The sequence below is a fragment of the Podarcis cretensis genome (assembly GCF_951804945.1).
Source record: "Podarcis cretensis genome assembly, chromosome: 13".
NCBI lineage: Eukaryota > Metazoa > Chordata > Lepidosauria > Squamata > Lacertidae > Podarcis > Podarcis cretensis.
In genome coordinates, this window is record NC_137182.1 from 20,602,205 (window position 1) to 20,623,675 (window position 21,471).

The following is a 21,471-nucleotide window of genomic DNA, read 5'->3' on the forward strand; positions in this document are numbered from 1 at the left end:
AGGCAGCCCTGCCCATAGCGGCGGGGCGAGCGAGCCATGTCAGAGTTCCAGATTTCGGTGGAAGAGCTCAACGACCTGCTGGCCAACGGCAGCGGCTGCTACAGCCTCCCCAGCGCGCACAGCAACGAGGTGGCGCCCCGGATCCACGTGGGCAACGCGTGAGTTTCTCCCCCAAACCTCAACCCCCCCACCCCGCCAGCGCCCTCCCCTCCTCGGTTTGGGGGGGGGGGAGCAAGAACACCCTACCCCAATCCATGAGGATGTCTGTAGGCCTGCGAAAGAGCGACAGATGAAAACTGGGGCGAGGGGGGGTCAGGTTGAGGACGGCGGGGTGGGCTGTAAAACGGGGAGGCCGTTGCTGGTGGGGGTGGGATGCAAGGGGTGGGGGGCAGAAAATGAGTCCTTCTCCCACTGCGGGGAGGGGAAGGTCCCTAATTCCAGTAACAGGGCTAGGGACCTCCACCCCCCTCCCCCGCGTGGTATTTATTGCAGTTGACAGGTTTTGTTGCCGTCATCGTGCGTATAGTTGAACCTCTTCTTAGGGCTGTGGGGCAGCTAAGTGTTCATTGCTCTCTGGGTTGGAGCAGCTGCTGCTCCCATGTTAAAGTTTGGGGGACTGAAGGCAAGTGATTGCCGCTCGTCCAAATGCCTGCAGGTGATTGGAACCCAGGCCCCTGCCAAACCGATGGAGGGCAAAGGAGAGGCGAGAGACTCTGGGATGCTAAATTTGCTGCGTACAAATATATGAAGCTGATTTGATATGCTCTTGGTCTTATCTGCACCCATATTGTCTACTCTGACTGGCAGCAGCTCTCCAGGGTCTCAGGTTCAGCTTTTCCAACTCCTGCAATCCTTCAGATACCCGAAATGCCAGGAATCGAAGATGGGACCTTCTGTTCAATGCAAGGGGGCAACTCCCCCCGCCATCAAGTAAATAAATAAAAATACTGAACTAACTGACCCATCATGTCACAGATAGCTTGGCTCTGGCCCGTCTGCCCCCCCCCAACATAAATCCTGAACCCCTGACATGAATCCTGGTTGCGCCAATGTGTTCAACCCTGAGATTTGGTCATGTCATGTTGAGAGAAATGCATTCTGTGGCTGTGTACACACCACACATTTAAAGCACCCCCTCCAAGAATCCTGGTAACTGTAGCTCCTCTCTCACAGAGCCGTAATTCCCAGTATCCTTAAGAAACAATAATTCCCAGTATTCTTTGGGGGAAGCACTGTACTTTAACTGGTGGGTAAAACCCAAGTCCACAATCTGCAAAATAAAAACAGGTATACTTCCGTTTCGTGAGAGGAGAGGGAGGGAGAGATCTTTGGAACAGGTTGAGTGCAAGTAACCAAACTTCAGTGATAGTTTTGGCGGCTGGTAAACCATTTTGACATCTTGTTCCAGGAAGTTAAACTCTGTTTGTTGCACTAGCGGCTGCCTCCGCATCTTCTTAGGATTAAGCACTGGGATGTTTCTACAAGTGATGTTTCAAAAACCGTGACTTCTGCCTTCCTCGTATCTGTAAATTGTATGAGAAAGCTTTGTTGGCTGGCGTGTACCTTGGCTTCCGTCAGGGCTTTGCAACCTGCTCTTTGCTCTTAACTTTTGGAAGATGGTAAAGATTTGCAGGTCCCATTAAACACTTTTAATAGGGTAGGAATTGGCCCCAGTCTTTCTGTGCACGGATCTGGAAGGGAAACTTTAGGGCATCTGTCTGTTTCGAGAGACAATGAAATATGCCTTTTGGGAGTTAAAACCAAACTGCTGGAGAATCACAGCGTCTGCTGTGGCTGCAGAGACTGGTAAGATGTAACTATCACAGAATCGTAGAGTTGGGAGGGACCCTGAGGATCATCTAGTTCAACCCCCTGCAATGTAGGAAAACGCAGCTGTCCCATACAGGAATCAAACCTGCAACCTTGGTGTTATCAGCACCATGCTGTAACCAACTCAGCTATGCTGCCTCCCAACCTTTCAAGTCAAGTCAACAACTCAGATGTAATTGGACTTCAATTTACATCATCCCTAACCATTGGCAATGATGGCTGGGGCTGATGGGAGTTGGTTTCTTGTTTCTGCCCTAAAATAAGCCCCCTTTTCACCCTCTTCCAGCTCCATCTTCCTTCCTTGCGGCCTGGTATTTCCAGAAAGCAAGTAGGTTTGGGTGTGTCGCCTTCTTACGTATTTGGAAATGCATGAGCTTATATGCAAGGCACAGCCATAAAATTAGGCTGCCCAGCTCAGTATTTTCTCTCTCTCACTGACTGGGGCCACTTCCAAATGACCTCTGATTTATTTGTGGGAAGGTTAGCTGGCGTTGCGTCAAGCAAGTACGTTTCCCCTCTCATTATTTGCAAAAGGTCCAATCCTTTGGGAAAGTGGGTTTGCTGTGCAAGGGCCTCTCGATCTGCCATAATTGCACAGCCCAAATTTGCTGGCATCTGATTGAATCCCGCTCAAAAACAGTGATGCTCCTGCAGTGGCTATAGGAAGAGAAGCCGCTTGCTGTTCATTCTTCCTTCTTGGGATTTTTAAAATTTGGGATGGTCTTTGGAACCTGCTGCATTTGTGCGCTCTATGTGCTGAGCTTTGGCCTTTTCCCATAAAGTCACCTGTAAATACCCAAACAGCATCGTGGCATTTTCTAGGACAGCTGGCTTACTGTAGTAAGAAGGCAGGTTTTATATATTTTCAATCCGGAGTCTGAAAACGACTCATGGTTTCCCTCATAAGTTTAGCAGACCTTCCAGGTGTCCCTATTTTCCAGGGACAGCCCCAGATTTACAAAAGCTACTCCAGTTTCTGATTTGATCCTGGAATGTCCCGATTTTCCTTAGGACGTTCCTATTTCAATCAGATAAATGTTAGAGGGTACGGAGTTATGCGACCCCCCGAGCCAAGGAGATACAACCTTTAGAAGGCAGCCTTTGTATAAGGAAGTTTTTTTAATGTTTCATTTTTTAATTTCATTTTTATATAGGTTGGAAGCCGCCCAGAGTGGCTGGGGCAACTCAGTCAGAAGGGTAGGCTATAAATCATCGTCATTATTAATATTATTATTATTGAATAGGACGTCCCTATTTCCATTGGTGAAATGTTGGAGGGTATGAGTTAAGGCCTGATCCATACATACAGTGGGATGAAAAATCCTGAAGTGACAAGATGGAATGTACTTCTTCAGATCGCAAAGGGAAATGAATGCTTGTCTACATTTTTATTTTATTTTAAACCAAACAAAAACTTGTTACAAGAAGAAAATCAGCAGAGCAGATAAGAGGCTGACTAGAACTTTGCTTTGCTCGTCCATCCTTCTGCTGTCAGGGAACTTTTTACATTGCAGGGGGTTGCATTTCAAAATGGCTGCCCCCCTGCTCATTCCATCACCTCAGAGCTTTCCCGCCTCGTTCTGCTGCAGGCATAGGCCTCAGTTTAGCCCTCCATTTATGGTACTTGCTGGGGTGCCCTGTGAATGGTGCCTGGATCGCCTTTGTGAAAAGGCCATGTGTAGCCCTATTCCAGTTCAACCAGAGGCAAACATTGTCGAATCGTAGATTTGTGGCATTGGAAGGGACCCTGAGGGTCACCCAACTCCCTGCAGTGCAGGAATCTCAACTAAAAAAACCGCCAAACATTAAGTGGACCTTTTGGACTGAGCTGCTGAAGCTCGTAGGCCGCAGGTTTAGCCACAGATCAACTCTAACCTAGCCCTAGTTCTGCCATCCAGAAATGTCAGGCAATATTTATATGAACACAGGATTTGTACGTATGGATTTATACGTTTTGGGCTGGGAGATATATCAATATATTGTCCAAAACCGGTTTGAAGTCCATATTGCGATATGGGTTTCATAATTTTTGACCTGGCAATATATCGCGAATCATGGTGTGTGTGTGTGTGTGTGTGTGTGTGTGTGTGTGTGCGCTATGCAAAAATCACAATGCAGGAAAAACTGTGAATGCCTCTATACAGCTCCATCCTTATGTCAGTCAGCTACATCGGCAAAGAAAAAGCACTTTATATGCATCGTATATATGCATTATAACACTGTGACACCAGGTGACGCTGTGGAGTCCCGTTTTTGCAAGCTTATATATGAGTTTCTAACACTCCGGCCATTGCCACTTATGCCAGCTGCAGGAAGCATAACTAACTGACCAGAAGGGAGACCTGTCCCTATTGTGAGACAGCGAACCTCTCCTTTGCAGAGTCAGCATTTATAAGCCCATCGATGTCAATGGGCTTTCGGCCACTTAACTCTGGCAGCGCGAGCCCATGCAGTGTCCAAGGGGGAATGATTAACGTCACTAGGTGCCCAATTTGGGAAATTGCCCTTGGCACCAGCTTGCCCCCTTCAGGCTTCTACTTGCCAAGCTTCTACTTGAATAGGGATTGATTATCCCTTAAGATCCTGTAATTACCTTGAGGCGTTGGCAGTTGTGGCTGGAAAAGAAGGAACGTCTTCCTCTGCTGGTGCTGTGTACCTTTATGCGAATGGGGATATTAATCCCTGTCTGTGAGCACATAGGGTGTGAGGCCCTCCAGATGGGGTCCAGCTGGAGTCAAACAATATTTTGGGGTCACAGGCTCCCCACCCCGGCAAAGACCCAGAGGTCATAATGGCTGCACAAGGTCTGGTCTTATGTGTGCAGTGTTGGAAGCCGTGGGTAGGCAGATACTTTTAAGTTCTTAAATCCTGGTACCCTCAGGACATAATTGCCACTTACTATTTTACATTGCTCTTTTAATTTCCAAAGCACTTTGAAATGTTTTGTGTCTTTCCAACAATAACCCGACACCATGCCCAACCGTGGTTTGCATACCGCTAACTGTAGTTAATAACCCAAACCCTAGTTTGTGCATGGAAATGTACAAGCAAACCATTTTTAGACTACTTGCCTGTTTTCCGTGATCATCTTGATCAGTATTCCAGTTTCTTGTTGCATCAGCCTCGAGGCAGATCAACAGCCCTTTGGTTTGCTGAGTCTGACAACATGCAAAACATGTTCCAGGCCTTTGGCTAATTAAGCAATCTATGGCATTTTAAACTGGAGGGAGGTGGTTTTGTTTGTTATGGTGGTATGCATTTTTGTGTTTTTATATTGTAAACTGCTTTGTGATCCTTGGATGAAGGGCAGTACAGTCATACCTTGGAACTCGGACGCCTTGGTACGTGTATGTTTTGGCTCCCGAACGATCGAAAACCGGAAGTGATTGTTCCGGTTTTTGAACGTTCTTTGGAACCCGAACATCCGACGCGGCTTCCAATTGGCTGCAGGACCTTCCTGCAGCTAGTCGGAAGCCGTGCCTTGGTTTCCGAACGTTTTGGAAGTTGAACGGACATCCTGAACGGATTCCGTTTGACTTCCAAGGTACCACTGTATAGAAATTTTATTAATAAAAATAATGATGATAACAACAACAACACACATGCAGTGGTTTGCAAACTCACTCCAGACAATGGTTTCTGATTATGATTTGCTGGTAGGGTTCAAAACCATGGTTTGTCAAGTCAAACATTGCTCCAAACCATGGTTAACTATTCTTTGGCATGATGTCTGTGAGTTAGATTTACATCTGAGGTGACCTTGTTGATTTTCCTAAGCTCACACAGTGAGTACTTGGCAGAGGCGGGAACTTGAACCCAGGTCTTTCAGCACAGTGGTGGACCACTGTCTCTCAGTTAAGAAAAGAGAGAATTTGATGAAATACATTGGCGATTCTCAGTAGAGCAGATCCAGTTTCCTCTATCTTTATGTATTTAAAATCAGGAAGAAATGTTTGTTGTTGTTTTTTAAGTCATTGAAGAAGATGTTTGGAGAAGACATTGATTGGTACAAATGCTGACAAGGTCATTGATACAGGAGTGCTAACTAAGCAGGGCACCAATGAACTCTGTGCATTTTAATACAAGTCGAAGTAAAAGGTCAGACTGATCTGAACTAGAAATCCAGGATGCAGAATTGCAGTGTCTGCAAAAAGAAAAAGGAAAGGAAAAATAGGTAAACGGTCCAGGGAAGACGGGAGCAAGGAGTGTTAATTAAAATCTGAAGGTTAGATAAAGGTGTAATTGAGGATGCCTCAACACTTTTGCTCCTACGTATGGTCCTAAGGAAAAACCCAAAGGGTCTTCTCAGGCCCTTTTGTTTTTGTGCAGTAGATGCACTGCTGCCACACATTTGTTCGTGCATTATTATTTGATTATTGACGTAAACCTCCCAAATTTATTTCGTATAGTTAAGTTTTTACCTCTATCTTCAGTACATTTTCTTTTCCTTTACAGTAGTACCTCAGGTTACATACGCTTCAGGTTACATACGCTTCAGGTTACAGACTCCGCTAACCCAGAAATAGTGCTTCAGGTTAAGAACTTTGCTTCAGGATGAGAACAGAAATCGTGCTCTGGCAGTGTGGCGGCAGTGGGAGGCCCCATTAGCTAAAATGGTGCTTCAGGTTAAGAACAGTTTCAGGTTAAGAACGGACCTCCGGAACGAATTAAGTACTTAACCCGAGGGTACCACTGTATTGCTATGGCTAGTGGCTGAAGCAAATAAGAATTCTTCTGATTCTGATCCTTGTTTCTGCAGTACCCAAATTCTGCTCTTTTGCAGGGATATTGCAATTTCCCAGCAATTTCCCAGCTGCTGATAGCACACCTATTGCTACATGGGGTGTGGTGAGGATGTCATGGACCTGAGATGTCATTATCCTGGAGCAACACAACCCCTCCTCTTCGTCCCTCCCCCCCCCCCCCATGGCATGTCGTGAACTATTGAAAAGTAGTAACTCATTCACGGGACCATTTGCAAATCCTGTTTGTCAAGAGGGCCACATCCTCCAGCAGTTTCCCCCTCTGTAGATTGTTGTGGGGAGCATTTCCCGAAAACTTCAGGATCCCCACCTCTGTTGTGGAACTCCCCCTTAAAATTGTTGGCATCCGTCTGTCTCGAGAGACCATGGAGTGTTCCTCTGGGGTGCAAGCCTAGCCATTGTGTAGGAAGGTCCTGGGCTGCCCAGATGATAAGACCCCCTCTATCGGCCTCGCTGATGTGGTCCAAAGGAAAGCAGAGCAGTATGTTTGGCTTCAGGAGCTGCTGGAATGAGGCGTGCAAGGCGCCATCTAACCATCTTAAAGACTCTAAAGAGCCAGCGTGGTGTAGTGGTTAAGAGCGGTAGTCTCGTAATCTGGGTAACTGGGTTCGCGTCTCCGCTCCTCCACATGCAGCTGCTGGGTGACCTTGGGCCAGTCACACTTCTCTGAAATCTCTCAGCCCCATTCACCTCACAGAGTGTTTGTTGTGGGGCAGGAAGGGAAAGGAGAATGTTTGCCGCTTTGAGACTCCTTAGGGTAGTGATAAGGCGGGATATCAAATCCAAACTACTACTACTATTCCTCCTCCTCCTCCTCCTCCTCTTCCTCCTCCTCCTCCTCCTCCTCCTCCTCCTCCTCCTCCTCCTCCTCCTCCTCCTCTTCTTCTTCTTCTTCTTCTTCTTCTTCTTCTTCTTCTTCTCCTTCTCCTCCTCCTCCTCCTCCTCCTCCAGATTTGTGTAGGGTTTACACCTTAGCCTTTTCTGTTCCCGAAAACATCCCACAAGGCAGCAGAGGTTTAGGATCAGAGTTTTCCTCCTCCTAGATGGGCTACCTTCCCAGGTTGATGAGCCTCATCTGTCCTTACGTTAAAATAATAATGATACAAACAGTGGTTGAATCTACAAAAAGGAAACAAAAATGCTATAAATAAGTAAGAAATTACCATTGTTACAGTGGTACCTCGGGTTACATATGCTTCAGGTTACAGACACTTCAGGTTACAGACTCCGCTAACCCAGAAATAGTACCTCAGGTGAAGAACTTTCATTCAGGATGAGAACAGAAATCGCGTGGCGCGGCGGTAGCAGCGGGAGGCCCCATTAGCTAAATTGGTGCTTTAGGTTAAGAACAGTTTCAGGTTAAGAACAGACCTCTGGAACGAATTAAGTTCTTAACCCGAGGTACCACTGTAGACTCTCAGCCCAACCTACAATGTTGAGAGATAAGCTCAAGGGACAACATTGCAGCGTTACTGCATTCTCTCAGCTTCGGCTGAGCCTGTGGCTGGATCTAGACACATAAAAAAACCCCCACAACATTTCAGGGAAACACAATGTAAAGCTCATAACAGGAATTCATGTTGCCGAAGGATCAAACTCTACAGTCCTGTCTAATGTCACAGTGTTATAATGCATTAAAAAATACTAACGTAGCTGAGTCCTGCAGTAGAGGTTTAATACCACACTACATCTCAGGGCTGCTGTAAACCACACAATGGTGTTTTAAACCTGGGAGATAGCACAGTCAGTAGAGCATGAGGCTCTTAAACTCAGGGTTGTGGGTTTGAACCCCACGTTGGGCGAAAGATCCCTGCATTTCAGTGGGATGGACTACATGACCCTTATGGTCCCTTCCAACTCTACGAAGTCTATGATTCTATGTGAAAGCAAGCTTTCGGGGAGCGGAGGTTGACCAGTGCTTCTTTTTGAAGACTACAAGGTCTATATCATGGGTAGGCAAACTAAGGCCCGGGGGCCGAATCCGGCCCAATCGCCTTCTAAATCCGTCCAGCAGACGGTCCGGTAATCAGCATGTTTTTACATGAGGAGAATGTGCAGTTTTATTTTAAAATGCATCTCGGTTATTTGTGGGTCATAGGAATTCATTCATTCACCCACTGCCAAATATGGTCCAGCCCCCCACAAGGTCTGAGGGACAGTGGACCGGCCCCCTGCTGAAAAAGTTTGCTGACCTCTGGTCTACATCTTTTGCTTTGGAATTTTGCCATTGCAATCGTGGCCTAGCCTAAATATGATTATACCTTCCTTCTGGGTTCCTGCCCTTGCTGGTGTTTGGCAATCTTTATCTGCCACTAAAGAAGATGGATTAGTCGAAACTCATCTGGCTGCAGATAATTGGCTTTGGGGAAATATTTGTTTCATGCAACTGCACATGTTATTTTATTTTAATTGATTTTTATATCCAGTTTGTTCAGGGCCTTTGCATATGAAGATGAATCTATTGGCCACTGGGCTCTGATCAATTTTTTTTTTTTTAAATCGTTTCAAAGTTTTGTTTGTGTAATAGATTTCTATAATTCATGGGCTACCTTGGCTTTTTGTGTGTGTTCACAATGTATTGGTTGAGGAACCTATTCTCCTCGGCCACAGATCTGAATTTTCTACTTTGTGGCAAATCTTCTGTCCCTTAAGCCAGTCTTTTTATACCAAGAGGTTTCTGACATTTCTCTCATTGGTGACAAGCAGTCTCTCTCTTTGCTAGAGTAATATTCTGCAGAGGGTAATGTTGATCCGGCGGCTGGAGTAATGTTACAAGACTTGCTAGGATGAGCTCCAGATTTAGAGCAGACAGGAGTTTATGGCCCTCTCTGGGGGCTGCAAGAAAGGTCTCCTCTCTCCCCCCCCCCCCACGCCTGACCGCCCTTCTCCAGAGCACACAAAAAGTGTGTGTTGTCCTCTATGGGGTTTGTGGATCAAGACCTTTTAGACAGGTCAATGGCTCAGTTCAAATGGTTGGTAAAGGTAAAGGGACCTCTGACCATTAGGTCCAGTCGTGGACGACTCTGGGGTTGCGGTGCTCATCTCGCTTTACTGGCCGAGGGAGCCGGCGTACAGCTTCCGGGTCATGTGGCCAGCATGACTAAGCCGCTTCTGGCGAACCAGAGCAGCGCACGGAAATGCCCTTTACCTTTCCGCTGCAGCGGTACCTATTTATTTGCTTGTGCTTTTTGGCGTGCTTTTGAACTGCTAGACTGGCAGGAGCAGGGACCAAACAACGGGAGCTCACCCCGTGGCGGGGATTCAAACCACCAACCTTCTGATTGGCAAGTCCTAGGCTCTGTGGTTTAACGCACAGCGCCACCCATATCCCTTTACATATCATAAATCCTTGCATATTTTACAAAAATACTTTTTAAAAAAACAAACAAACCCCCAAAACCCCCAGAGTCCTTTTTGTTGGGGATAACTCAGATGGAAATTCCCAGGTGTCGGAAAAAGTTATTTATGTATGCCACTACTGTGGCTCATGTTTCGTTAGCCCAAAAATGAAAAACGAGCGAAGTCCCGACTAAAGAATATTGGCAACTTAAACTGATGGAACATGTGCAGCTTGCGGACCTAACATATATAGATAAGAGAAGAAGAGCGTACGTTTACAGAAGATTGGGGAATGTTTATTTGAATATATGGAGGACAGTTTCGTTTGTTTGAAAACACTGGCAGCATTAAGACAAATTCAACAGTGTAAATAAGTTTTGATGGGTGTAATAATGGAATACTGAATGGTTAGCTTATATAAAATATGCAGGTATTTATGTTGTGCAAAATGAACCGTGGAAAGAGAGGAAGGGAAGTCATTGATATTTTCATGTTCTTTAAGTGAATGTTCTAAAATGTAAAACAGAAAATGTAATAAAAATTACACACACACATACACACATATATGACATGACTCAATCTTCCCGTTACAGGTTCATAGCCAAGAATGTTATGCGTCTTCAACGCCTGGGCATCACCCACATCCTGAACGCAGCGGAAGGCAAGTCTTTCATGCACGTGAACACCAATGCTGAGTTCTACGAAGGCACAGGCATCACTTATCACGGCATCAAGGCCAACGACACCCAGGAGTTCAACCTCAGCCGCTACTTTGAGGAAGCCGCCGATTTCATCGAGAAGGCGTTGGCACAGAAAGATGGTGAGAGGCACCTGTCGCAGCGGCAAGAACCTGTTCCTCCGCTATGGGAATGGACTGCTTGTCCTGCTGAACTGCATTCTGCTGCGTTCTCCGGGCCAAGCTACGCCATGGCCCTCCCTTGCTATTTCCTTGTCCCCTGCTTGCAGATGCATTTGGTTGCTCTTTGCGTTGCATGGTAGCCTTGAGCGCAAACAAGAGGACACTAGTTTGGGAATGGCGGTCTGGATCAGTGGCCTCTTAATGCCTTGTCAATCTGGATTTTTGTGATCATTCTCATCTCTAGGATGTACCGTATTTTTCGCTCTATAAGGCGCACCAGACCATAAGACGCAGCTAGTTTTTGGAGGAGGAAAACAAGAAAAAAAATATTCTGAATCTCAGAAGCCAGAACAGCAAGAGGGATTGCTGCACAGCGATCCCTCTTACAGTTCTGGCTTCTGGGATAGCTGTGCAGCCTCCATTCGCTCCATAAGACGCACACACATTTCCCCTTACTTTTTAGGAGGGAAAAAGTGAGTCTTATAGAGCACAAAATACGGTATGTGTGTTTTTGTGCGGAATTTAAGGGACATGAATTGAAGGGAATCAGCAGTAGCGTGGGAGGATTAGCAGGAGAAACATGTAAAGTATACCCCATTATTCTTGCCGAGAGTACAGCTTTTGTCTGCTGGCTGAGGATCGCTTTCAGATTGATGGTGGATTCTGTGCTTTTTTATATTTGAGCTGGGTTGTGCAGGCGGGAGCAGCAATGCTTCTTCTGAATGACATTCGCTGGAAACCACAGGAGGGGAGACAACCCTTCTGCTCAAATCCTGCTTCAAGGTTTCCCATATAAGTATCTGGCTTATACCAGTACGCTGGACTTAGTGGGCCATTGGCTGCTTGATAATCATCATCATCATCATCAATTAATAATTTATTATTTATATCCTGCCCATCTGGCTGGGTTTCCCCAGCCACTCTGGCCAGCTCCCAACAGAATATTTAAAACATCAAACATTAAAATCTTCCCTAAACAGGGTTGCCTTCAGATGTCTTCTAAAAGTCAGATAGTTGTTTATTTCTTTGACATCTGATGGGAGGGCGTTCCACATGGCGGGCGCCACCACCAAGAAGGCCCTCTTAGGTTCTTACGAAGTGAAGAGTCGGGCCTTGGCTTTCAGCTGCTTGTGGTTTGACAGCCTGTTTAAATCTGCTGTTGCTGATTCATTCATATTTTGAATCCGCGGCGCAGCTGTTTTCAAGTCCCCGGGCAGCTCAATGGGTACCCCTTCTACATACACAGTTCTTCCAAACTGGCATTGGCATCTGCTAACCTTCGGCATTCCTTTCTCCGTTAGGTTTGGGTTAGAAATTTGATTGTGTCTGCATTTTAAAGCAAATCTAACAACCTTTTTGCCTTCTGAAACAATGTGAGAATCTGGAGGGAACCAGGATTTTTTTTTGGGGGGGGGGGCGCTGGCTGGCTTGTGGCATAAGCTTTTGTGAGCTAGTTTCCAGGAAAGATTTATGCCATCATAGTCTTCAAGGGGACACAAGACTCATAGAATCTCATAATTGTAGAGTTGGAAGGGAACCCGACGGTCATCTAGTCCAACCCCCTTTTTGTGGCTTAACGTGTTCCTATGCGGCCCACATGTGGCTTTGCTCTCATTCCCCCGAAGGCAAAACTTCTCAGGCCCTCCTCTTCGGGCAATTTCGTAACTGGATCCCACCCGAAAATAGTGACAGCCTGGACAGTTTGTCCCTTTCCCTCACCTCGAAGGAGATTTTGTTTCCTGAACAAAGAAAGCCAGCTGGGCCCTGTGGGCGAGTGAGACTTCCCTGGAGTGTTGGAATTCTTGTCATTTGTTCTTGCTATTTAAGTGTTGCTATCCGCAGCGAGAACCCAGAGCAGCTTGCAAAAAAGAAAAGAAAAAGTATAAATAGAAAAGTTAATATGTAAATTCACGAACCTGGCCAAGCGCTGCTGCTTTTTTTTCTTTCTTTCCCCAAAGCCAAACAGTCCTAACACCTCCTTGTAATGAGGAAAACCTATCCTAATCTCAGTTCATCATCAGGTTTTACCCTGTATTCCTGTCCTGAAAGGGACGCGGGTGGCGCTGTGGGTTAAACCACAGAGCCAAGGACTTGCCGATCAGAAGGTTGGCAGTTCGAATCCCCGCGACAGGGTGAGCTCCCGTTGCTCGGTCCCTGCTCCTGCCCACATAGCAGTTCGAAAGCACATCAAAGTGCAAGTAGATAAATAGGTACCGCTCCGGTGGGAAGGTAAATGGCGTTTCTGTGTGCTGCTCTGGTTCGCCAGAAGCGGCTTAGTCATGCTGGCCACGTGACCCGGAAGCTGTAGGCCGGCTCCCTTGGCCAATAAAGCGAGATGAGCGCCGCAACCCCAGAGTCGGTCACGACTGGACCTAATGGTCAGGGGTCCCTTTACCTTTATTCCTGTCCTGGAGGTTACACATCATTTATGAATGTCCCTGTTTAAGACAGCCTAAATCCTTTCTGAATTAATGAAAAGTGAGGGGTTGAGACCCCCATGACTCCCCATCAGCCTGACTCATCTCTGCCTCTTGGCCTCCCTCATCCAACTCTCCTTCTGCTTCTGGACTTCTCTCTGCCACAGACTCGCCCTTCTCACTAAGCCTTGTTCCCTCTCCAGCTACTGACACCTCCTCCTCCCAGCCTGCTCCCTCTGATCACTCATGGTCATCCCACCACCACACCCTGGGCTCTGAGCCTTCTTCCCTTGTGGGTTCCTCAGTTGGTTGTGCCCACCTTTCCTCTGTGTCCAACCTGTCCACAACAGCCAATGTAGATAGACAGCACTGCACTCGACGGACCAATGGTAGGACTCGGTGTAAGACAGCTTCCTCTGATACCCTATCAAAATGGTGTGTGGCAGATTGTCACCTTCTCCCTTCAGAATCTCTCTTCTGTCTCTCCTCACCCCATTTTCTTTTGCAGCTTGTTAATCTCAGGGTTGTGGGTTCGAGCCCCACATTGGGCCAAAAGATTCCTGTATCGCAGCAGGTGGGACTAGATGATTCTCGTGGCCCCTTTCAACTCTACAATTCTGTGATTCTGTGTGTTCCCCCTTGGCATCAGGACTCCATTTTACACATTCTCTCTCTCTCTCTCTCTCTCTCTCTCTCTCTCTCTCTCTCTCACACACACACACACAGACACACACACAGACACACACACACACTTGCATATAGCTTCCATGAGCCCCCAGTTGTCACATATCCTGACTACACCAGCTTTTCTCTTTTCTTCTTCCCCACCAGTGTGATGTAGTGGTTAAGAGCGATACAGTGGTACCTCAGGTTACCTACGCTTCAGGTTACATACGCTTCAGGTTACACACTCCGCTAACCCAGAAATAGTGCTTCAGGTTAAGAACTTTGCTTCAGGATAAGAACAGAAATTATGCTCTGGCAGCGCGGCAGCAGTAGGAGGCCCCATTAGCTAAAGTGGTGCTTCAGGTTAAGAACAGTTTCAGGTTAAGAACGGACCTCCGGAACCAATTAAGTACTTAACCCGAGGTACCACTGTAGATTTGTAATCTGGTGAACTGGGTTCGCGTCTCCGCTCCTCCACATGCAGCTGCTGGGTGACCTTGGGCCAGTCACACTTCTCTGAAGTCTCTCAGCCCCACTCACCTCACAGAGTGTTTGTTTTGGGGGAGGAAGGGAAAGGAGAACGTTAGCCGCTTTGAGACTCCTTCGGGTAGGGATAAAGCGGGATATCAAATCCAAACTCTTCTTCTTCTTCCCCTCTTAGGCCGGGTGTTTGTCCACTGCCGTGAAGGCTACAGCCGCTCGCCGACGCTGGTCATCGCTTACCTCATGCTGCGGCAGAACATGGATGTCAAGAGCGCCGTCAGCATCGTCCGGCAGAAGCGGGAGATCGGCCCCAACGATGGCTTCCTCCGGCAGCTGTGCCAGCTCAACGACCGATTGGTGAAGGAAGGCAAGCTGAAGAAGCCGTAACGGCCGCCGCCGCTTGCCCTCTCTTGCCGGAACTCCCATTCGTTGCTTTCGGTTGCCAGCTCCAACTGCCAGGCCGCGCGAGGGAGGCAGGGGTCCCCTTCTGGTTTCTCCTGCTGCCCTGGGTGGCACCAGAGGGCGCTGCTGCAATATTGAAACGCCCAGCGCCCAGGCGCCAGCTTGTCTCTTGTGTCTTTTTTTTTTTAGTTTGGAATCCGCCCAATATAACATGTGTGATTTTTGTGTGCGTGATTTTGTTTGGAGTCCCTTTTTGCACCACAGCTGTGAAGGCCTTTGATAAAGTCGAGTGTTCACGTTGCTAGATCACTGCCGGCGCAGATGGTCCTCGCTTGCCGCCCTCTCTTGTGCTGTGCCACCTTGCAGACCCCGTGCCCACCCTCCCTCCTCCTCTGGGGGTTAAATCTGGAGGGCCCTTTTCATTTACATGTCATGGGGCCAAGGGCTATCCCACCCCCTGGCCCAAACCTACCACTTTCATCCTTTGCTAACAGCATGTGCCAAAGGGTGGTAACTTAACAGAGTCAGGTTCCTAGTCCATATGGTCTCTGTGCAGGGTCCACCTGGGCTGCCGACCTTGGGCAAGCAAGCTGGTTAGGTGTTGGGCTCCTGGCTCGAACGCTTGGACCTTGCGAGGTTTTTCGGAGCCCGGAGTCCCACCTGGTTGAGCCCTGCTTGTCATCTGACCCCCACTCGGCTTCTACCCATGTTCCGCCGCTTAGCTGTGATTCTGTGCACCATCACTCTTGGGTTCTGTTTTTCTCTCTCATCCAAATGAGGCTGCAGCAAGCAGAGAAATAGGCTCCTAATGGGAGCAAACCCGGAGCAGATGGGAAGCAGGCAGGAGCGCAGAGCCGGTTGCCTCCACACACACACACACACACACACTTTCCCCACCTTTTTCTTTTAGAGAAGCACCGTCTGCCCCATATCTCCCCCACTCACGCTTGGTCTGACCTCTCGGAGCATTACGAGATGGGGAGGTCGCATTACTGTAAATAGATAGAAACACACTCTCTGCTAACCATGTAATCTTTTTGTATATTCGCTGTGTTTCATAGGAGTATCTGGATATATAATATATATATATATATATATACATAATACACTGATATAATATATATAAAATATTCACACAAGCAATGAAGAAAAGCCATTTGAGAACACGCTATCGAGGCAAGTAGCCTTTTGTATATAGATCGTTGATAATAGCTGTACTCACGTTTTTTGTGTGTCCAAAGCAGATTTACTATGATTATTATTTGAAGGCCAATGCGGTAGCGGTTTGGGATCCTGTGCCCAGGAATGTGTCGGGTGGCGCACCAGCTGCATGCAGCCTCTGACGTCTCGGGGAGTCGTAGGACAAAGTCACGAGGTTGTTGCCTCTGCCTAAATGTGTTTGGCGTGAAAGGGTATGTGTGTCAGTGCTTAGCTATACTCAAAGGATGTTGTCTGCTGGTCCAATAAGGTAGTGATGGGGAATCATGTGATCCAGCAGGGCCAATGAGAAGGGATGATGGGAATTGTAGTTCCGACAACATCCAATGGGTCACTCCTGCAATTGGTGATATTGGCAATCAGATTTTTTATTTTATTTTATTTTTTTGCCTGGCCTCCTCCAGTGATGGCAATTTTGAAATCCTCCATTGTGGAAGTGAAACGAATGAGGTCAAATAAGCTGATCTGTAAAGATGTGCTCTCTCTCCCTCTTTCTTGGCCTCAAGTACGCACAACCTCGTTTTGAGTGTAGGGATTGTCCTTGTTTCTCGCTACACACCGTATTTCCCTGTGTAGAAGACAATGTTTTCTTTCCTTAATTTTTTTGAGTAAAAAATGGGGAGCAGGCTGCCTTATGCATGGTTTTCAGTGTGGCGAACAACAACTTGGAGGGTGATTGCACCCCAAAAGCTCAAGAGCTTTGGCAACCCCAAAAATATTGATTTCTTAATGTTGGCTTCGGAAAAACAGGAGTCTTCTTCTACACGGGAAATACATGGTGTTTGCTCCATGTGGTAGAGCTGAGCTGATATTTCGCTGGATGGGTTTTTCTGAGCTCTTTTTCTTCTTCTCTGCCTTAGAAACAGAGGGTGTTTCCTTTTGCAGGTATCCTACAACTGCAATACCCCAGATCACCACTAGGTTGGAGACATTGTGTAGGATGCAGAAAGGCAGACCGCAACTGTGTTTGGGGTGTTGGGAACGGGGTTGGAGCCCCTTCAACAGCAGAGCATGTGACCTGTGTCTAAAAAGGCTCCAGGATCAGTCCCTGGCGTCCCCAGGTAGAGCTGAAAAGGACCTCCCCTTTAGAAAGAGCTGCTACCAGCTCGTGTAGCCAGTACTGAGCTGGGTGGGCCAGAGCTTTGACCATGTTTAAGACGGCTTCCACTGTTCCTAACCAGCTCTATTGGGATCGCTTTCCCCAGTTCATTTCTCTTCTGTTCGGGTCTCGGAACAGGGTAGAGAGAGGTCTTTGACCTCTTGCTGTAGCGAGGGTGGGTGAATTTGTGCATTTCTCATTTTCCCAATCCTCAATTCATCACACCGAAAGCCCTTGCCAAAATTCACCAGTATTTTGGTGTGCATTTCCCCACCCCACCCCAACACTAATATAATATACATTTGTTTGGGTGTTATTTTAACCTGCAGTGCATATATTCCTGCATGCATTTTTCAGCTGGAGAACGGCACTGCAGAAATCCACAGAGGTGCGGATTTTTTGAAGGATAGCTGCTGCATATTTGGGTTTTTTTTTGGGGGGGGGAATGAGACTCAGATAGCTTTGCAATGAAATGACCATAGCCGGACTCCCCTGTTGTCATCTGAAGACCACCTTAAAGAGCAGGAAGCAGGGCAAGGGGCGGCAGAGGCTAAGAAAAAGAGATCTCGCTTTAGGGCCTAGCATTGTAGGAGGTCCAGACCTAGGTCTTTCCAGGGGTCAGTAGGTTAGATCAGCGAACAGGACAGCAAGTCTGTTTGGGAATGGGAAGCATGACTTCAAATCCTTGATCTCGCCACTCTTTGCCTTGTGTGGGTTACCAAGCTGCTATCAGCTACACGACTGAGGCTGGGAGTCCTGTTATTGTACTATAATTCCCATCATCCCTGACCACTGACCATGCTGGCCGGGGGTGATTTGAACTGCAGGGATTGCTTCATTTTGAAGGCATCCCTTAGCTTCTGTCGAGCCAATGTGGCTTCGTGTTTACCCCCCGAAGTTCAGAGCCCTGGAAATTTGGACCGGGGAGACCCAGGTGCAAACCGTTGTTCACCACCCCCCACTGAAGCAAAGTTGCTGTTGCTCAGTCTGGCCTACCTTGCAGGGATATTGTAACGGTTAAAAAAAGATGGGAGTGCTTGCTTTGCTATTCCTTATTTCTTCCAAGAAGCTCAATCTAACAAAACTCCCTTTTCTCCTGTGTGGCTTCCCCAGAGCATCCTTTGCACTCATAAATATTTGTAGTACCTGTTCTTCCCCTTATGGCAGCCTTTCTTGAGCTTGAGTCCCCAGATGTTGTTGGACTACAACTCCCATCATCCCTGACCACTCGTCCTGTTAGCTAGCGATGATGGGAGTTGTAGTCCAACAGCATCTGGGGGCCCAAGCTTGAGAAAGGCTGCCTTAGGGCCCAGTGCAGCTTTAGGCTGAAGTAGGAAATAAACCTGGTTGTCTGGGTCTCGGGAGGAATGTTCTAAAAACAGCCAATTCCAAAACAGTACCTTTTGGAGTGTGTTTATGGCCAGCAAGTGAAGTCCTAGCTGTTATGAGTGCTAGGGGTAAGTTTTCAAGTTGCACAAGACTAAAGGGTGGCCAAAGCCAGCTTCAAGCTAGCACAGGAAGTCAATGGAGAAGAGACTCTCTGGTTCATTTTTAAGTTGGTTTTGGGCTTTCACTTGGTATGTGTGTTTCTTTAGATTTTCTCTCTGGGCTCAGACTTAGTGGCGAAGAAACTTTTTACCCTCCTTGGTAGAGAAGCGATTCATCACTCTGGATAGATACCTGAGTAACCCAGGTTTTTTGTTGTTTTTTGTTTTGCCCTTGTAGCTGCAACTGGGCTGTAGCGGCGCACCCGCTCAAAAGCAATAGTTTGTGGGCAAAGAGAGACGTTCACGCTCTCTTTTGAACTCAGGTTTGATTCCGTGCAACTTTTATGAGAACGTGTGGCCTTGCTTTATTTATTTATTTATTTCCGCTGCAAGTGGGGCAGGCGGCCCCATCTATAGACAGTGCACTGCTCCCCCCTCCAGAAAATCCTGTTGTGACACCCTTGCCTTCAAGATTTTACCCGGAGGCCTGGAATGTGGGAAGGCCCTCGGAAGCACGTGCAGAGTGCTTTTCTGAACACCTGACCTTGGGGCCCATGGGATTTGTTTGAAGTCGGAGCCACTGGGTTCGAAAGCGCATCTTCCCCGTAGTCTGGAGCCCTGCACACTTAAACAAAGACAAAAAACGCCCCACTGCCAACTCTCACTGCCTTGTTTCTTGCCAGCCTTTTTAGCGAGGAGTCAAGTCTTTCCTTTTTCAACCTGGGAGGAGGAAGAGGAGCCTTGGGTTGGTGACAGAGCACATGCTTCTCATGCAGAAAGTCTCAGGTTCGACACCCCCCCCCCCCCCAGCATCTCCACTTAAAAGTCTCCGTCTGCGGAGAGCTGCTTCCAGTCAGAACAGACAGCCCTGGGCAAGGTGGATCTTCATTTTGGTGCAAGGTAGTTTCAAGCGCTTGTCAGGGTGGAGTGCTGTCTCTGGATCGCTTTCAAACTTGCCTATGCCGAGTTAGGAAGGAGGGCTGCCATTCTACAGTATATACCGTATTTTTTGCTCTATAAGACTCACTTTTTCCCTCCTAAAAAGTAAGGGGAAATGTGTGTGCGTCTTATGGAGCGAATGCAGGCTGCGCAGCTATCACAGAAGCCAGAACAGCAAGAGGGATTGCTGTTTTCACTGCGTAGCGATCCCTCTTGCTGTACTGGTTTCTGAGATTCAGAATATTTTTTTTCTTGTTTTCCTCCTCCAAAAACTAGGTGCATCTTGTGGTCTGGTGCATCTTATAGAGCGAAAAATACGGTATGCATTTTTATTCAGGAGTCAGCCCGGTTGCCTGAACCAAGTGAAATCTGAGCAAACGTACATCAGGATCGGGTTCTGAAGCTGAGGCCCTTTTATGCGCAAGCAAGTCCCTAAAATCCACGGGACATGCTCTGAGCAAGCCCGGTTCTGTCAGTAGGCTGCATGTTGGGGTTTGGCAATGGCTTCCCTGCAGACTGTGTTGACTCCTGTCTGCCGAAGCTCCAAGTGCCTGGATGTTGGAGGGTGTAGCGTTCGCCAGGAATGAGCGGCTCAGAATTAATGTATTTGGGGAAGCGGCTACCACAGTGAGAAAAAGTGGAAGGGGCTGAGCGGTCATTGGGCAGTGCCCACCTTGGGTGATGGAGGGGGAAATAAGTTGCCAGAAGGATGTGTGTTGCCATCTTTTATAAGTTTGGTGCGATTGTTTTCTCTTGTGGGAGGAGAGATGACCCACCAGTGTCCAATAAAGTATTTGTGTGGCATTACACTCCTCTGATGTGTGTCTTTTGTGGGTGTGTAGGGGGAATGTGGGGTTTGCCCGGGACCCCCTCTACCCCCAAAAAGGGGGATGAAAAGAGGGACACCCTATTGCACCCCCTCCAACATTTCTCAGCCGTAATTTTTTATATATATATTATTTTTTTTACCAACAACCAAAACCCAACAGTGAAACCCTCCCAGGCCGCTGATACATTGAGTATACATAATCAATAATAACATATTCAGATTGACCATATGTACAATTCCATATACATTAACACTCCTCGCTCCACAAGGTTTATTTAACTTTTAACATTTTAATTGTCCCAAATTGTTCAAATCTACCCAAATAATTCAATATCTTCTCGGACCAATCCTCCTCTTTCTCACTGACTTTAAACCCTTTCATTCTGTGTATCTTCACAGTTAGATATTCTAAAATTATAATATTATTCAGTTTTTTCCTCCATTGGTTCACCCCTAGCTCTTCTGCATTTTTCCAATTACTCGCTATAACCTGTCTGGCTGCAGTTACCATCAATTTTACCCATTTACATTCCTCTTTTGTTTTTAACTCGGTGCTACTCAGGCTAATAAGAACCATTAATTTAGATATTTCCACCTTCCTACCCACAATTTCCGATATTTCTATACCAATCTGTTTCCAAAATTCATGAACTAACGGACAATCCCACCACATATTTCTCAGCCGTAAATAAGGACATCCTTCAGAAAGGGCAAGCGGGACAAATCTGGGATCAAATCGGAAACAGGGACACCTGTAATTCTGGGACTGTCCCTGGTAAATCAGGACACTGGGACGGTTTCTCTTCATCCGCTGACTCCAGGAAGGGTGCAATAATAACTTTAGCCTCTGAGGCCGGTTCCAAACACTCCTTATTTCTCAAATGTCCAGGGATTTTTGGTCCATGAGGCCACAGCAAATGCTATGGGCACCGTCCAGGCGCCCGGTAGACGACGATTAGCATTGTCTAGAGCAGCGGTTCTCAACCTGTGGATCCCCAGATGTTGTTGGACTACAACTCCCATCATCCCTGAGCTCTGGCCTTGCTAGCTAGGGGTGATGGGAGTTGTAGTTCAACAACATCTGAGGACCCACAGGTTGAGAAAGGCTGCTCTAGATATTGTAGCCCACTCTTCATCCAG

General features: G+C 47.2%; 1 protein-coding gene across 1 annotated transcript; it reads left to right on the top strand.

Annotated features, from left to right (window-relative positions):
- Positions 1-23: 23 nt before the first annotated feature.
- Positions 24-20,309, top strand: DUSP3 (dual specificity phosphatase 3). The gene is made up of 3 exons (XM_079950150.1): positions 24-158; positions 10,526-10,752; positions 14,536-20,309. The coding sequence occupies exons 1-3, from the start codon at positions 37-39 to the stop codon at positions 14,742-14,744; spliced, it is 558 nt and encodes a 185-aa protein (XP_079806276.1). The 5' UTR covers positions 24-36; the 3' UTR covers positions 14,745-20,309.
- Positions 20,310-21,471: the final 1,162 nt, after the last annotated feature.